Source organism: Pteropus medius, unplaced genomic scaffold, assembly GCF_902729225.1.
Source record: "Pteropus medius unplaced genomic scaffold, Ma_sr-lr_union100, whole genome shotgun sequence".
Lineage (NCBI taxonomy): Eukaryota > Metazoa > Chordata > Mammalia > Chiroptera > Pteropodidae > Pteropus > Pteropus medius.
The window spans coordinates 13,052,514-13,069,525 of NW_024347791.1; the positions used below are offsets into that span (position 1 = coordinate 13,052,514).

Below are 17,012 nucleotides of genomic sequence, written 5' to 3' on the forward strand. Positions count from 1 at the left end.
GTGTGACAAAGAGAGAAGGTAGAGTAGGAAGGAGAGAATTTAAATTGCGTGTTAAGTGGAAATGAGAGTACAAGAAAAGATACAAGGTTGTTGATATTGATGTATATCAGTATAATGGGGGAGGGATATGGGGAGGAAGTGGGCTGAGTTTTGTAACTGGTGTAGAATAACCAACCCCAAGATTTGCCTTCGTGTCATTCAGGAGGCCTATGATTGGTTGATAAACACCCGATCCTTCTGCTAGACAGAGCCACTGTCTCAATTACTGAAATGAACTTTTTACAGTATTTGGAGAAAAGGATTCATGTCCACATTTCCAGACATATTTATAGGAATAAAATAGGTCAGAAATAGGTCAAATTTCTAATTGGTTCTCCTATGTTAATTCTTGGCTAATTCTAGTGTTTGTCACTACAAAATATAATGAATGTAGGGATCAGAGCAATACAATGAAACCACACACCGCTTCTCTCTGCTTTGAGAAAGTTAGTTATAGAATATCAGGATTGGAAAGAATCTTAGCCATCATACATTTTAACTTCCTCGTTTTATAAATGAAGAACCTGGGGCACAGGCAAGGCAAGTAACTCACCCAAAGGAACACAGCCTCGTCTCTTGCATTGTACTTTTTAGCTTCTCTCTGTATTAAAAACTGCGTTTGGGTTATTCCTGTATTCTCATTCCCAACGGTTTAGATGGCATTGGTAATTGCTCACACCAGATAATGGCAACAAGTGACAGAGCAAAAGATCCCAGAATCTAAAAGAAATTTAGAGCTTTAAACATTTCTATTAGGCTTTGAGATTTTAGCTTCCATATGAAAATGTTGTTTTAATATGTATATATGTGCATACTTATTCTCTATTTTTAAAAGGGATTAAAATATCCAGGCATGCCAAACTTTGCACCCGATAAGCCAGGACAAATCTTCATGATGGATCTGAATAAGCCAAACCCAAGCATCCAGGAACTAAGCATCAGTAATGGTTTTGACAAAGCATCATTTAATCCACATGGGATTAGTACATTCATCGATGAAGGTAAAGCCTGAATGCTTCAGAATAAGGGGGGATGAGGGAAATACGAGCCACTCATCTCCAACTACTCAACGTATATGTGAAAGGAGAAAAATGATATTTTGTTATAAACATGTATATTTGTAAGATAATAAATGTGTATCAACAGATTTTTTAAATTTGCATTAAGGAAGGGGTATTAGAAGTAGTCACTCTCTCTTCCTCCTGCCCCCTTTTCTTTTCATTTGATCATCAAAAATAATTCACATGTTGTTCTCAGAAATCAAAACTAAAAGCCCTTTAAAAATAATTGTGTGACATTAAAAAATGTAACATAAAAAAATTGATAAATTAGACTTCATCAAAATTAAAAGCTTTCTGTTTCAAAAGACACCACAAAGAAAGGGAAGAAACAACCCCAAAAATGAAAATATTTGCAAATCACAAACCTAATAAGAGGCATATATCCAGAATATATAAATAATTTTCATAACTCAACAAAAAGATAACCCAAGAGATCTTAGTAGACATCTTTCCAAAAGGATATGCAAATGGCCAATAAACACATGAAATCTACTCAATATCCTTAGTTTTTAAGGAGATGCAAATCAAAACCAACATGAGCTACCACTTCACACCCACTAGGATGGCTGTAATAAAAAAGACAGACAATAACAAACATTGGCAAGGATGTGGAGGAATCGGAACTCTCACACTTTGCTGGTGGATACTAGATGGTGCAGTCACTCTTAAAAGCCATTTGGCAGTTCCTCAAAATGTTAAACATAGTTACCGTATGATCCAGAAACTCTACTCTTCAGTATATACCCAAGAGAATTAAAAACATAGATCCACACAAAAACTTATACACAAATATTCATAGCAACATTACTCCTGATACCCAAAAGGTGAAAATAACTCAAATTCCCATCAACCAATGAATGCATAAACAAAAAGTGATATATTTATATAGTGAAATATTATTCACCAATAAAAAGAAATGAAGTAGTGAGGCATGCTACAATATGAATAGACTTTGCAAATATTATATCCTAAGTGAAAGAATTCAGTTATTAAAGGCCACGTATAGAGTGGTTCCATTTATATTGTGTCCAGAATAGGCAAATTCATAGAGACCAAGAGTGATTGGTGGGGGCTGAGGGCAGAAGTAAGATGTAGGGAGTGACAGCTAATGGGTATGGGGCTTTTTGAGGGGTGATAAAAATGTTCTGGTAGTAGATAATGGTTATGGTTGCATAGCTCTGAATATACTACAAACCACTAAACTGTACATTTTAAAAGTATGAGTTTACTGGAAGTAAATTATATCTCAAAATAACTTGTAGAAAACAAATAGTTATTAAGATATTGTATATGCTTTAAAACAACAATTTCCAATATATATTTTTTACTTGTTGATAGTCCAAAATTCCAGATTAATTTAAATTTTAAATATTTGTGGATCCACAGAGCATGTAGAAAATAAGAACAGTGAAACTTCACTAATAATACCTCCATGAATGGAAGGCCAAATGAAAGCGCAGCAATTCAGAATTTTTAAAGAAATGGTCTTTTAATTCTTCCAAATACATACTGAGTTACAATGTATTGTTAAGTATAAATTTGCTGGGCTGATTTAATGAATGAAAAAGAATAATTATAATTATTTCTTTCTGCTTATACATTTCTTTTGGTCTGCACCAACACAGACTTTTTCAATTTTAAATAAATGAGTACCTTTTTAAATGCTTGAACATTTTTTCATTAAGTAGGTTAAATGTCCCCCTAAAAACTTATATATGCTATTTATTTGCTTAGCAAGGCCTTCTTTAAAAGATAACTATACCTAACAATTTTGTATTGCTTTATTGTTTACAAAGCATTTTCATATATAATTTATTTATTTCTCAAAATAAAATCCTAGACCCTATCTTGACACTTTACCTCTCCCTGCCCCATTCAGTCAACTAGTTACAATATTCTGTCTAATTTACCCCTCAATTACCTCTCCCCATCCTCACATACCAGTTTAAGTGCCCAACATGTCTTTCCTGAATTCTGCAAAGGCCCTGTGACCTCACCTTCCCTCTTATACTACTTCAATTCATTTTCATAAGCAAGAGTTTTTTGTTTTTTTTTTATATGAATCTGATCATGTAACTCTCTTCTTAAAATTCTCCATATTGTTCCCATTACTCTGAAGAGAAATCCTAAAACTCCAAAATGACCTTGGTTCCTAGGTACTACCCTTACACATTTTGGCATCTGGGTGCTCTCGTCAGCCTCACTGGACATCATTCTCCCCCTGACTCTCTGGACCAGCCACACTGGATTCTCTATAGTCGTACAAAATGCTACATGCCTCAGGGCCTTTCAATCTGCAATTCCTTCTGCCTGGAATGTCTTTCCATCTTTTCTGGCTTACTCTTCCTCATCATTCAGGCCTCTCGCGGAAGCCTTCCCACCATCTTGTCTCAGGATACAAACCTTGTTATATTTCTTCTTGAAATACTTCTTTTTTTTTCCCCCGCTCTTTTATCACCTCCTGCCTTCCCCCCCCACATATATATTTCCACCTCGATCTGAGTGCTCTGTCATTTTCCCCTTAAAAACTGGATCTCTGAAGGTGCGGGGACCCTCCCACGCGCTCACAGCGTGCACCCGGGGCCTGGTGCACCCGGGGTATGGTCCATGGCTCCACCTGGGGTGCAAACCCAGGACCTTCTGCTTGCAAAGCAGATGTGCTAACCACTACACTATGGAGCCACCCCCTTTTTTTTTTTAGCATCTTTGAAATGGCAATTAATATTTTTTATTAATGTTAAAAAAATATCAACCTTCTTTCCCTCTCCCACAATTTCTCTATAGTGAGTTCCTTTTCATCTTTAGAGCCAACCTTAACTGTCACTATGAAGAAAGGCAAGTGCCCACTCCAGTATTCTTTACTAATTATTTCCTCCCTATTTTTTTCTACCATGTAATCAACATAAAAGCATATGTGACTTGTTCTTTGCTGGATTCCCAGAGTAGGTTCTCTATGAACATGTGTTAAGTGAATAAATCAATGAATCCTATGAGACAGGAAGGTCAGATATTAATGCTCGGTTTTATAGATGGAGAAATGGAGTTTAGAGAAATGCAGTGAAGTGTGGTTTCACTTGTTATTAGTAAATGGCGATTCCAGAGCTAGAACCCAGATGGTCTTGTTTCTAATCCTATGTCCTTTAACAGGGTGAAATTAGGGCTCCAGGCTCTATTTAAATCATTTTAAAGTCACTACTTTTTTGTCTTACACCCAACTAGACATATGATGCTTTACTGGAGAAGGTGTAATGAGTGATCAGATTAACCTGGAGCTATTTTATTTCATGAGATAGTGTTAGCAATGGAGGTATTTTTTGTGGGGATTTTTTTGGGGGATGTGTGTGTATGTGTTTTTGATTTTTACTGCGGGTAGGGGTGGGTAGTGGGGATTGTTTTGGGTTTTGTTTTTTTATTTGAGATGGGACCAGTTTACAGTTTACAGATTAACCCTCAGGCATATAATTAGGCTTTCAAAGTTGAGTATATGATGATTGATACTTTATTATTAGTCACCTTCCTTGATTACGTATTTAACTCATAAGGCCAAAACATTACAAATAAGTTGGAATGGAATTAGAAGACAGAGAAGAAAAGTATTCTTACCAAACATTGCTTATATGTAAGGAGGGGTCCAATGGAGCCTAAAGAAGAGGTAAAACCAGGGCAACACTTATATAATTCATGCTGTGTCTAGCAAGACTATTTGGCTGAAGGGCCATGTGGGGGCTAAAATCCAACTGAGTTCTGCTTGCCAAGCCCCTGGCCCTGAAATAGCGCTAGGTCGACCAGAAGCAAGATTCATCTGTGTGGGACTCCCTCTCTTTAATATGGGTCAAGGGGTCTGTGTGTTTCAGAGGCCACCTCAGGGCCCAGACTTGCTGCATTGTTTGTTTGGAAACTCCACCAAGAGAAGGAATAAGGGAGATGAATGCAGATTGAGCCCTGCAGAGGGAGGATAGAGCTGGACCTTTTCAAACTCCAGAGCCTATCTGATCTAGAGCTCCTAAGAAGTCAGAAAACAATACTCTGAGAAGCCAGATTACTACCCTCTGTCCTGTTCGCAGAAGTTCACATTCCAATATGAAAACAGGTAGTTGAACATTCTTGAGGTCGATAATATTCAGAGTTAGCTAGTCTGTTTTGCATTTATATTTTCACGACATGTCAGTTGGGCCCACTAAGTATTGCTATTGAAACCTCAGTTAGTTGACTTGTGTCAGAAGTTCATTCTCTAGCTGGGAAGTGTCGCTTATTTTAAGATATTCACATAGCTCAGAAATTTCTGGAATATGTATTGAAATGTAGGCAATTCTTACATAAAAGAATTCTCTGCAAAGTTTTGTTTGCTTGCACCTACTGCTCTTGCTGAAGGGTCATCCTGGGAAACCACTTCTGTGTTTGTGCACCACTGTAGGTCTGTATCTTCCTGTAGGAGAAGGTATGAAGGTGAGCTAAGGAGATCATTGCACAGAAACATCTGGACTTGGCTCCGCTACTTGGTGGTGGTAAAATTGCCAACAAGTCATTCACCTTCTGAGTTTCAATTTCTTCAATTAACTGGAGATTCTGGCATGTGTCTGACTTACCTATCAGGTGGACTGTGGGGATCCAATACAAGATGTGTGAGAAAAATCCTGAATGTGACCAAATCATACACTAAGTCTAATAATAGTTGCAATAGAAATAAACTTCTTGGCAATTATGCCTTTTTTCCACTTTAGACCATAATGTGTATCTTTATGTTGTGAATCATCCCCGCATGGAGTCCACTTTGGAGATATTTAAATTTGAGGAACAACAACGTTCTCTGGTACACCTGAAAACTATAGAACATGAACTTCTAAAAAGGTATGAAATAAAAGTATTTTGCACTTTTATTTATTTTGCATCTCTGCTGTGTGCTTTGTTTTCTTTGGTTCAGCAGGCTTTCTTCAAGTTTTGTAGCAATTTTTTCTAAGCTTTCTAAAGGTTCCCATGGTGACACTGTACAGCACCTCACTAGAAATTGCTGTATTCAGTGTTGAATATCTTTAGATTCTCCAACTTTTTGAAAGCATTTTAATCCTATAAAGGTGCTCAATTTTAGATTCCCATATTTAATTCCATCCTCTAGACCACAACAATGCAATACCTATTATGGGGCTCTCTTTAAACACCTACACCCATTTCTAGTTGTCTTGGTAGGTTGTATTCTGAGAGCTGCACCCACTGGGTGTTATAACGAACCTCCAGATGGTCTATTCCTTTGTTTAGTGAGAGCTTTAAAGTAGAATTTGAAAAAAAGCCTGTGGGCACATATAAAAATTCACATTTATTAAACTTTTATTATGGGCCAGACACTGTACCAAAATGCTTAATTCTCACGACAGCCTTTAGTAATAGGCATGAGTAAACTGACACTTAGAGTTTTGGATTAAGTAATTGCCCAAGTTATATAATTTGTAAGTGGTAGAACCAGGGTATAAAACCATCTGTCTAAATTCAAAGCTGAGCTCTCACCTTCTCAATAAGAAGAAACATCCTTCTTACTGCATTGAAAAAATATAGTTTGTTAGTAGATAGGTTGCCTTTTTCAAGGCTGTAACAGACAATGAAGAAATTTTCTTTTATAAAATGGGTTCAGCACTGAAATACTGATTCCAAAACAGTAGAGGTTAATCTTTCCATGGGTCAGAAACTAAGAAGAGAAAGAGGAAGTTCGCCCTCTTTTCTTTGTTCTCTTTCTCAACATCACATAAGAATTTTTCCCATAGAACTCAGAGCAGTAAGAGCAGAGGGTAGAAGAAGTAAGAGAAGTTAAAGTTATTGAATTGCCATCACTCGCTGTGCCAGGTTCTGAGTCACAGTGAGGACGAGGACTGCCGTCGAGTGACTAAGAGACAACGAATCACTTAACCTGTGCTTCTGTTTCCTCAGCAAAATGAGGGCTCCCTTATTGACCTGACTCACTTGACCGATGATTGTGAGGATCAAATGCAATAGCCCGTGACCTCACAGGAAGAGTTCCTCAGAAAACACAGCCTGAGGAAAAACTCCACAGATGATCACTTGATTAGGGCCTACGATCCCAGGATGCAAAAGCGAGACTAAGCTGATGCAGAAAAAGAATTCCTATGGGTTGAATTCTGTTTCCCTAAAAATACGTTGTAATGTTAACCTCAATACCTCAGAACATGACCTGATTTGAAAACAGGATCATTGGCAGATGTTATTAGTTAAGGACCATCATATTTGTGGGCCCTTAATCCAATATGACTCATGTCCTTACAAGAAAACAGACAGATGCCCAGGGAGAAAGACACCTGAAGATGGAGAGTGAGATTGGAGTAATGCATCCACAAGCTAAGGAACACCTGGAGCTACTAGAAGCAGGAAGAGACAAGGAAGGGTCCTACCAAAGAAACTTCAGAGAGAGCATGGCCCTGTCAACACCTTGATTTCAGACTTCCAGCCTTTATAATTATGAGAAAATCAGTTTCTGTTGTTTTATGCCACCTGTTTGTGGTACTTTGTTATGGCAGTACTTCTAGGAAATTCATATGGGAGAGAGTCTATAGCAAATAGCTTATCAAGCCAGCTGCCGCTAAGTGCATGGGATTGTCCTCCAATAAGCAACAGAAGCCTCATTTCAGGACAATCTGGCCAAGATAAGAAAGGGTGAAAAGTTTAACCACCATCCCTATATCTCGATAGTCAAGGGTTTGCCTCAAGTGGTGTTAACTGCTATACATTCCTGGTTGTTCATGTCTAAGTTATGTCTGGTGATATGCTGTGCCTTGATGTTAACCTGGAAACCCAGCAGTGGAACCAAGAGGCTCAGAACAGGCATGAGGTAAGGCTGCACTGTGGAAAGTCTGTCAGATTCCATTCATAGCTTCTTGAAGTAGCGCCAACAGAAACAGAGCAGGTGAGGCTTTGAGGATCTAAAGAGGACATTTAGAAGTGCCCTGATACACACAATGACCTAGCATTTTAAGGGGTAGGACAAGGAAACACATTGTGAGGGAATTTAACTTAATCTGTGGGGCAGGCATGCTTAAGCTGAAGACCCCAAAAGATGAACAGCTTGGTTCCCTTGGGAAAGTCCTTATACATCAAAACTTCAAAATATTTCCTGATTCATCCAAATTTTTCTCTCTCGATTTAATATAAAAAAAAAAAATCTTTTTTAAATGTTTTTTTTCAAGTCACTGTCTCCTTTTTTTTCCCAAAATGGAAATGACTTCATTGTTTTATAAAGTTCTAAGAGTAAGACTTGCTTCATTAAAAATGTTTTAATGGTATTGATGAACATAAATAGGAAAAAATAGTACTCATAACCCCACCTTCTCAAAGAAAATATAAAGGTCAAGATAGCCTGTGGTATGCTACAATAGCAGAAAAGAAAAATCCTAACATCTTTAGTGGTTCAAAACCGTAAAGTTTTGTTTTCTCACTTATGCTATGTATCTAATGTAGGTGATCGAGGGAGTTTTATATTATCCTCATGTAGGGCCCTAAGAGAACCACACTGTCATCACCAGAGATGATGTTAGTTGCGATGGAAGAGTGAGGGAAGCATGATGGATCACATACTGGCTCCTAAAGTCGTCCCTTTGGAAGACTTAAAACACATCACTTCATTTCATTGGCCAAAGCAAGTCACATGGCCATGACTAACACCAAGGGCATGGAGAGAAGCCTAATTCCAGAAGGAGGAGAACCAGAACTGTTGGTGAATTGCACTACAACTGCCATAGATAACATTATTTATGTCAACAGATTTGAAGTTTGGGGCTTATTTGTATATTGATTTGTTTTCACCGACTTTAGTGGAAGGGAGGAATGAGAAAATAACAAATGGTAAAAGAAAAAAACACATCGGGGCAATGAAAAATCATGTACTTTCTGCGGATTTCTTTAATTCATACTAGTTCATGTATACTTTTTCAAATTGATGAATATATTGGTCTTGTAGCGACCTAGTGATTTTGACAGCAATCACTATATTTAAATACTCCATGGGTTTCTCTCTTTCTCTCTCTCTCTCCATTTTAGTGTGAATGACATTTTCGTTGTTGGCCCAGAACAGTTCTATGCCACCAGAGACCACTATTTTGCCAACCACTTCTTGACACTACTAGAGGTGTTAATGGACTTTCGCTGGTCTCATGTTCTTTTCTATAGTCCAAAAGAGGTCAAAGTGGTGGCCAAAGGGTTTAATTCTGCCAATGGGATCACAATCTCACCAGATAAGAAGTAAGCAAGCTCTTTTATAATTTTCTACCCTTCACCCCTGGCATATTAGTGGACTCCTTCCCTTAAGAGGTGGTTACTTCCTTGGGCTTAAGTAGTCAGTATATATGTGGAGTGATCAGGCATGGCCAGGGTTTATACCAAATGTGTGATCTTAAGCAAACCATTTGCCCTCTTGCACTTCCGGCTCCCCCCAGTGAAATAAGGGATTTGGACTCATGGATATGAAGTCTTTATTCCAGATTCTTATGTGACTCTAGAAACACACTTATCTAACACACTAAAAATAATAAATACATAATAACTCTGGTTTTTATGAGGCTAGAAGGTCTTTAACCACTTATACTAAGTTCAGTTACCCAAAAGTTCTTATTAGAGAGGGAGGCCCAAATTAGATCAGGCACTATGATTGTATAAGTTTCAGACTTACTGATATACTATATCAGGCTTTTCTATGAGAAAACGCTATTTTACGCAGCATGAAATTTTAGAGGAAGTGCTCTTTTAAAGTATTTGAAAATAGAAAGTTTTTAAGTACCATAAATATTAATATATAAATTTGAGATAATAAATAGAGGCGATCCCCTTGGAAAACAACTCTAAGTATTCTTTCTCTTTTTAAAAATGATTGTGATTCAGCTTCATGGTCACCTGATTCTTATTTTCAAGGACTAGTTTTTGGAACCATAGACTTTTTTTGGCTTTATAAGAGGTCCATTTACCTCCATTCAATTTAAAGACTAAATCATGACTCCTAAGTAATGAGATTGAGCCTATATGTCATCTAGAAACACCAATTTTATTACTCTATAGTCATATCTCATATTCAAAGCTTATTTAAAGCACTTAAAGAATATTAAAAATATCACTTTATTATCTTCTTTTACTGTGGTTTAGAAAGGCATTGCAGTGGTACTTTGAACTATTGTGAATTTTTATACCTCTTCTCCAAAATAAAATTTAGTGTCATCCCTAAAAGCTACTTGTTTAAATGTAAATGTGATTTACTTCAAAGGTATATCTACATAGCCGATGCAACAGATAAGAGCATCTGTGTAATGAAAATACATGATAACTGGAATTTAACTCAACTGAAGGTAAAAGTACCCTAGCTTGCTCACACAACACGGCCTCTTACATTAGCTCCTCAACTTAACCTAAGAATATGCTCCTTGAATGAAGGAAACATGGCTTTTTTTAAGATGTTGGTGAGAGTGTGCTCACATGTCTAATATTTAGAAGCAAAGTGCCCCTTAAAAATACCAATTTCAGGAGCCAGAAGGAACTGGTAGGAGAGAAGAGGGTAGGGGAGAAAGCCAAAACAATGTCTTCACTACTTCCTCTTTGTTGGAAGGTAATACATTTGGACACTTTTGTGGATAACTTAACTGTCGATCCTGACACTGGAGATGTTTTGGCAGGATGCCATCCTAACGGCTGGAAGATACTATTCTATAACCCTAAGGATCCGCCAGGGTCAGAAGTAAGTTCCTACTTCTCTTAGCTCACAGACAAAGCTGTTAGAACAAACAATTTGTTAAAGTGACTTGGAAAAATTTAGTGGGTCACATGTGATGTTCCAGAACTGAACACATTGTACGTATGAAAAGAGTAGAGCTTTTGTCAGGATGAAGAGATATGGCCCATTAATACTTTCAGGTTACTGGGTGTCAATTTTTAAAAATGTATTTACTTTTTTGATTGGGGTGACATTGGTTAATAAAGTTATATAGATTGCAATTCTATAATACCTGTATAATTGTACAATTCTATAATACATCATCTGTATATTGCATTATGTGTTCACCACCCAAAGTCAAATCTATCTCCTTCTGTCACCATATATTTGACCTCCTTTACCCTTTTCTATTTACCTACTCCCCTCTTTTCCTCTAGGAACCACTATACTGTTGTCTGTGTCTATGAGTTTTTGTTTGGCTTGTTCGTTTGTTGCTTTCAGTTTTATAGCCCACATATGAGTGAAATCGTATGGTTCTTGACATTTCCATCTGACTTATTTCACTTAGCATAATATTCTCAAGATATCTATGTTGTCACAAATGGCAGTATTTCATTTTTTCTTATGGCTAAGTAGCATTCTATAGTATATATGTACCACACTTTTATCCAATCATCTATCGAAGGACACTTTGGTTGTTTCCATGTCTTGGCCACTGAGAATAATGATGCAATGACATAGGAGTACATATATCTTCATGGATATATGTTTTCAAAGTTTTTGAGTAGATACCCAGAAGAGGGATTGCTGGGTCATGTGGTAATTCTATTCTTAATTTTTTGAGGACCCTCTGTAGTGTCTGTACCAATTTACTTTCCCACCAGCAGTGTATGAGGGTTCTTTTTTCCCCACAACCTCTTCAACACTTGTTATTACTGCTTTTGTTGATAACAGCTATTCTAATATGTGTGAGGTGGTATCTCACTATGTTTTAGATTGGCATTTCCCTAATCGCTGGTGAACTTGAGCATCTTTTCATATATCTGTTGGCTGTTTGTAAGTCTTTGTGAGAGAAGTGTCTGTTCAGGTCCTCTGCCCACTTTTTAATTGGATTGTTTGTCTTTTTCTTGTTAAATTGTATGAGTTCTTTATGTATTTTGAATTTTAGCCCCTTATCAGAGGTGTTGTTTGTAAATATCTTCTCCCATTCAGTTGGTTGCCTCCTTGTTTTATTTATGGTTTCTTTTGCTGTGTAGAGGCTTTTTAGTTTAATTTAGTCCCATTTATTTATTTTGCTTTTACTTCCCTTGCCTTTATAAAATCCTCTCTAAGACCAAGGTCCGTAAGTTTAGTACCTATATTTTCTTCTATGCATTTTTTATTATTTCAGGTCTTATATTTAGGTCTTTGAGCCATTTTGAGTTAATTTTTGTTTATAATGACAAATAGCAGTCTAGTTTCATTCTTTTGCAGGTTTCCTTACCAGGTGCCAATTTAACATCAGTGCTAAACAATGTGTCCCTCCTTTCAAGGGCTATACTTGCCTCTGGGAATAATGGGAAAATATGAGCTTAATTATTCATTTTGACCCAGATTGCCATACCATATTCTCAGTCAGGATGTAGGCTAGGAGCAGGCTTTGATGTTAGGCAAAGGGAGTCATATATGAAACCATCTTCTATCACTGTACCCAACATGAAATTCAGATAAAAGAGTTTAAATATCTCTAGTCTCAAAACAAAATTAATTTTTGCCACTAGGTTCAAATATATATGATAGTGTTAAAGAATGTCATATTTTAAAAATGTTATTGTCTTAAAATCTCTTCTAAAACAATAACATACACCATTGAATTTTATATGGCATTAAAAACAATAATATAAATCATTGCATTTTCTATAGCATTGAATTTAAGAATTAAAAAATCTCAAGTAAATTTAAATATAGATATAAATTCTTGGCAGACATCCTCTGAGAGATTTATTCACAAAAAGTTATTAAGCACTTATAATATATAGACTTTGTTTTCGTGCTTAAGATATATCAGAAAACAGAGTATGTAAATTCTATGGGGGAAATTCTATGGGGGAAAAATGTATAATAAAATAAACGGGATCAGGATTGCTGTGAACAGGGGGATGGACAGGTCCTATTATTAAGTACAGAGATCAGGGTAAATCCCATTGAGAGGGTTAAGTTTTAACGAAAGATATAATGTTAGAATCTAGGTTTGGAAAGTTGGGAAATTGAGATTCAAACCCTAGCCTGGTAATTGGCCTAGAGGGTAATTAGAACATACAGTTATTTCTGCTTCCAGTATTGCAGTTCTTCAGTTTTAAAAAAATTATTTATCTTATTAACATATTAGTCACTTCTTTAAAAAAGAAAGCAAGAAATAAACAAGTAAAAGTCCAGCCTGAAACCTAGAACCTAAAGAATTGTTATCCCTTGCTAGCAAGCTACCCTTTCTCAGATATGTGTCCCCAAAAGTGACACATGCAACTATTCTGCAAATGCCCAACAAAGATGCTTGCTTAAAGAGAATAAAAATACAGTCTATATGATGATTTGAAAATTGTTTAGGATTTTTTTCATGCCTCTATTGTCAAATTTAATAATTTATTTTAGATAAGATTTCTTTCTTCACAGTCACTGACACCCTTTCCTTTGAGTTGAGGGTAATATTTTCTACATGAGTTCCAAGCTTGGCAATTTTCATGTAACAACCTGAGATAAAGCTGTAGGGTCTTCTTTAAGATAAAAAGCCAAAACTCAACTGAACGCTAATTGGAGAGGTCAATATTGACTCATAACTTATGAATTTCTAATTGGTTTTCTTTAATTCCTATCATGTTCTGTTTGAGTGAACTCCATTCAGGCTATTTGGGAACTGCATACTTATATATTAACTGATTAGCAAACTAAATAAACTGTGTTAACCCTGGAGATCAATAATAGTACAAAGCAGTGGTGTGTCAAGGTGAATTCCAAAGTATGCATTCTTTATGCTTCCTAGCCACTTCTCAGATGTGAGAGGGCTCCAAGTGTGATGACTACTATCCTACTGGTTATGAGGTGGGATTGGCTTGCTACTGCGTGTCTTCTTTTCATTTCTTCCCGTGTTTCTCTTCCTGTTCTATAGGCCCCAAGCACAGAGAGGCGAAACCCTTTGCTATAGGCAAAACCTTCGCCTGTTTGCTCCAGAATTAGATAAGCATATCCACTGGTTCCCACCTCCCTCTATAGGAGATGTCTGAACTATCAAAGTTGTGTAAACTATCTATTGAGGGATATGGCTAATGTCAGATAACTAATCAAATTGACTGCACAGATATCATTAGGACATTAATACTTCCATCAGAAGAAGGAAAAATGATTGAAGATACATAAATTTTGGCTTGTTGATTTCTGAGAAATACATTAGTCCTGGAGTATATAGGAAGGAAAAAGTCAGCGACGGCTATTTGCTCATTTAGTTTACTAACAGTTCATCTTTTCTTGGCAGGTACTTCACATCCAGGATGTTCTATCTGAGAAGCCCAGGATGAACACTATATATGCCAATAATGGCTCTGTGCTTCAGGGCAGCTCTGTGGCTACTGTGTACAACAGGAAACTTCTCATAGGCACCGTATTTCACAAAGCTCTGTACTGTGAGCTCTGAATATCCAGATGCCAGGTATTCCAAAATGTCTACATGTTTGGTAAAAGTAAACCTCTAATTCTATGATAAGTGGAACTGTAAGTAAATGATGAATATCAACAAAAGTGTGCCTGGCTTTCCTTATGGTTAGAAGTAAAGGAGCTGAGAGATTATATAGTATCCACCAAATTGCAGGTCAAAATAGTGACAGTACAACAAGAAGCCAAACCTGTCAACTCTTTTCGTCTACCCGCCTTTCCACAAAAAGACGTGTGGTGAGTGAGGTATTTAGTACACCTACGGCTCCTTGATGACCGTATGGCAAAATCATCTCCTACAACTGTGTCATGTTCTGAGCCTCCTGCCATCCAGACCAGGAGAAAAGCTAATGTCCAGATATTTACAATTCCCCTTCTCTTCCTCCAACTGTGTTAGGCACTGATAATCAAATGCTCAGCCCATTGGAATTGGAATTATGAGACTGCCCAAAGCCCTCCTCAAACTTGCATTCTTTCCAGAACAGACACACAGGGAAGTCTGACAGAGACTGGCCTCACTTAGGGCAAGCAGGGCTGATCTCTTCCTCTGTAATCTATCTTTATTTGTAGAGGAGTCCCCTCTTACTCGTGGTTTCGCTTTCCATGGGTTCAGTTGCTCATGGTCAATCACAGTCCAAAAATAACAAATGGGAAATTTTAGAAATAAACAAAAGTTTTAAATTGCGTGCCATTTTGAGTAGTGTGATAAACTCCTGAGCCATCCATTCCTTGCTACCTGGAATGTGAATCATTCCTTTGTCCACTGTATCCATACTGTCTGTATGTGCTACCCTCTCATTAATCACTTAGTAGCTGTCTGGGTTATCAAATTGACTGTCACGGTATCACAGTGCTTGTGTTTAAGTTACTCTTATTTTACTTCATAATGACCCCGAAGCCATTCACATACTTTTATTACAGTGTATTGTTACAATTTTTCTATTTTATTATTAGTTATTGTTTTTAATTTCTTACTATATCTAATTTATAAATTAAACTTTACCATAGGTATGTATGTATAGGAAAAAACATAATATATATAGGGTTCGGTTCTATCCGGCTTTAGGCATCCACTGGAGTTTTGGAACATTTACCACAGATTAAAGGAGTCTACTGTAGTGATATCTGTATTTGAAGTATTGTAATCAGCTTGGCTCTGAAACACGAGATGGAGCCTCAGGACTATTACTTTCGATGGTTTTAAACTTGCTCTTCTGGTTAATTCCATGAACACTTATTAAACAGTGTTTCGTAGACTTGTCCCTATGGATTCAGAAATGTATAATATGGTTCTGACTAGAAGACCATCTCAAACTTGATTTGATGAGAACAAATAGAAATGTCCCTTTCTTGGTCAAAAACCAGGATAGCCTTTAGCAAATCATTAATGGGAATCAGCATAGCCAAGGATTCCACCCACTTCTCTTTTTGTGACTTTTATTGGGAAGTGGTTGGTTGATTTTTTTTTTCTCTTCTGGGGATGGAGAGTTGGGGAGACCTTTTTAATTCCTAAAGAACATTGCTCAGTTAGAAATGACTCAGCAGAATGTTATAATCAAGTCTCAGATTTTAAGTTTCAAATGCCTAACCATCAGGTGGACACTGAAAAAAATAACAACTAAGCATGTAAACAGTTTTGAAAAATATAATAGTTTTTTTCCCTATCCCTAAACTTTATACCCACTACATTAGATAAAGTTTACCATATCTAGGGGAACACAGAGAGTCAAAGATGGAAAATCTAAGGGCATTTAGATGCTGGTGGGTTCCTGAGAATTGGCCCTGCCCTGCCTTCTCTCCAGGCCAAATTAAGAAAGGTTCTATGTTAAAAACCCCCAGAGAGATTAGGAAGATCTGATTGCTGAGGGACTGATGTGCCCTTTCATAGGGAGAGCCTATGAAAGTCACAAGGCTCTGGGGTTCCCCTTCATGTAGGCATTCCCCATCTTCCTGTGATTATCTTGTGCTTTTTCCTTCACTTAGCTTGGGAAGGAGAGGGATTGCCCCTCACAATAAATGCTGCATTTTGATGATTCATTGTCTTCTCTTCCCCAGAAGAGATGTGGGTGGGGATACTAAGGTGATGATTAGTGGTATTGACATCAGGAAAAAAAACAAAGATAAGAACAAAAACCAATATGGTAGACAGCTACGATGATCTTACTTCCTGGTATTCATTCCCTCGTATAGCTCCCTTTCACATAAATATGGCTGACTTGTATAATCAATAGGGTATTCTAGAAATGATGATGTGTGACTGCCAAGACTAGGTTATATAAAAACATTGCCATTTCTACATTGCTCGCAAAAACTGCATCATGATAAAAGGTTTCTGATTGTTTTAAGATGCTAAGTTGTGTGGTCATCTGTTATGATAATTAGTGAACTAATGAAACAGCAAACCATATATAATGTAGAGATACAACAAAAGCCAAAAGTTCATTTTTTTAAAAGAGATTAATAAAAAGTAATATATATCCTGTAAAACTTATCAATAAAAATAACAGCTCAGTTATTCAATATCAGAAATGAAAAAT

General features: G+C 36.9%; 1 protein-coding gene and 1 non-coding gene across 4 annotated transcripts in view; one reads left to right on the forward strand and one right to left on the reverse strand.

Moving 5' to 3' along the window:
• Positions 1-15,320, forward strand: part of LOC120615004 (serum paraoxonase/lactonase 3-like) — a 23,984-nt gene extending 8,664 nt beyond the window's left edge. For 2 of the 3 annotated variants that reach the window (XM_039878050.1, XM_039878051.1), the window contains 6 exons: positions 875-1,040; positions 5,822-5,948; positions 9,138-9,338; positions 10,351-10,432; positions 10,690-10,818; positions 14,300-15,320. In XM_039878050.1, coding sequence (XP_039733984.1) covers positions 875-1,040; positions 5,822-5,948; positions 9,138-9,338; positions 10,351-10,432; positions 10,690-10,818; positions 14,300-14,458 — 864 coding nt within the window. In that variant the 3' untranslated portion in view covers positions 14,459-15,320. The remainder of the gene's footprint in view (positions 1-874; positions 1,041-5,821; positions 5,949-9,137; positions 9,339-10,350; positions 10,433-10,689; positions 10,819-14,299) is intronic. The other variant, XM_039878049.1, reaches the window with a different exon arrangement.
• Positions 3,709-3,782, reverse strand: TRNAA-UGC (transfer RNA alanine (anticodon UGC)). The gene has a single exon. It is a non-coding gene; the product is annotated as a tRNA-Ala (tRNA).
• Positions 15,321-17,012: the final 1,692 nt, after the last annotated feature.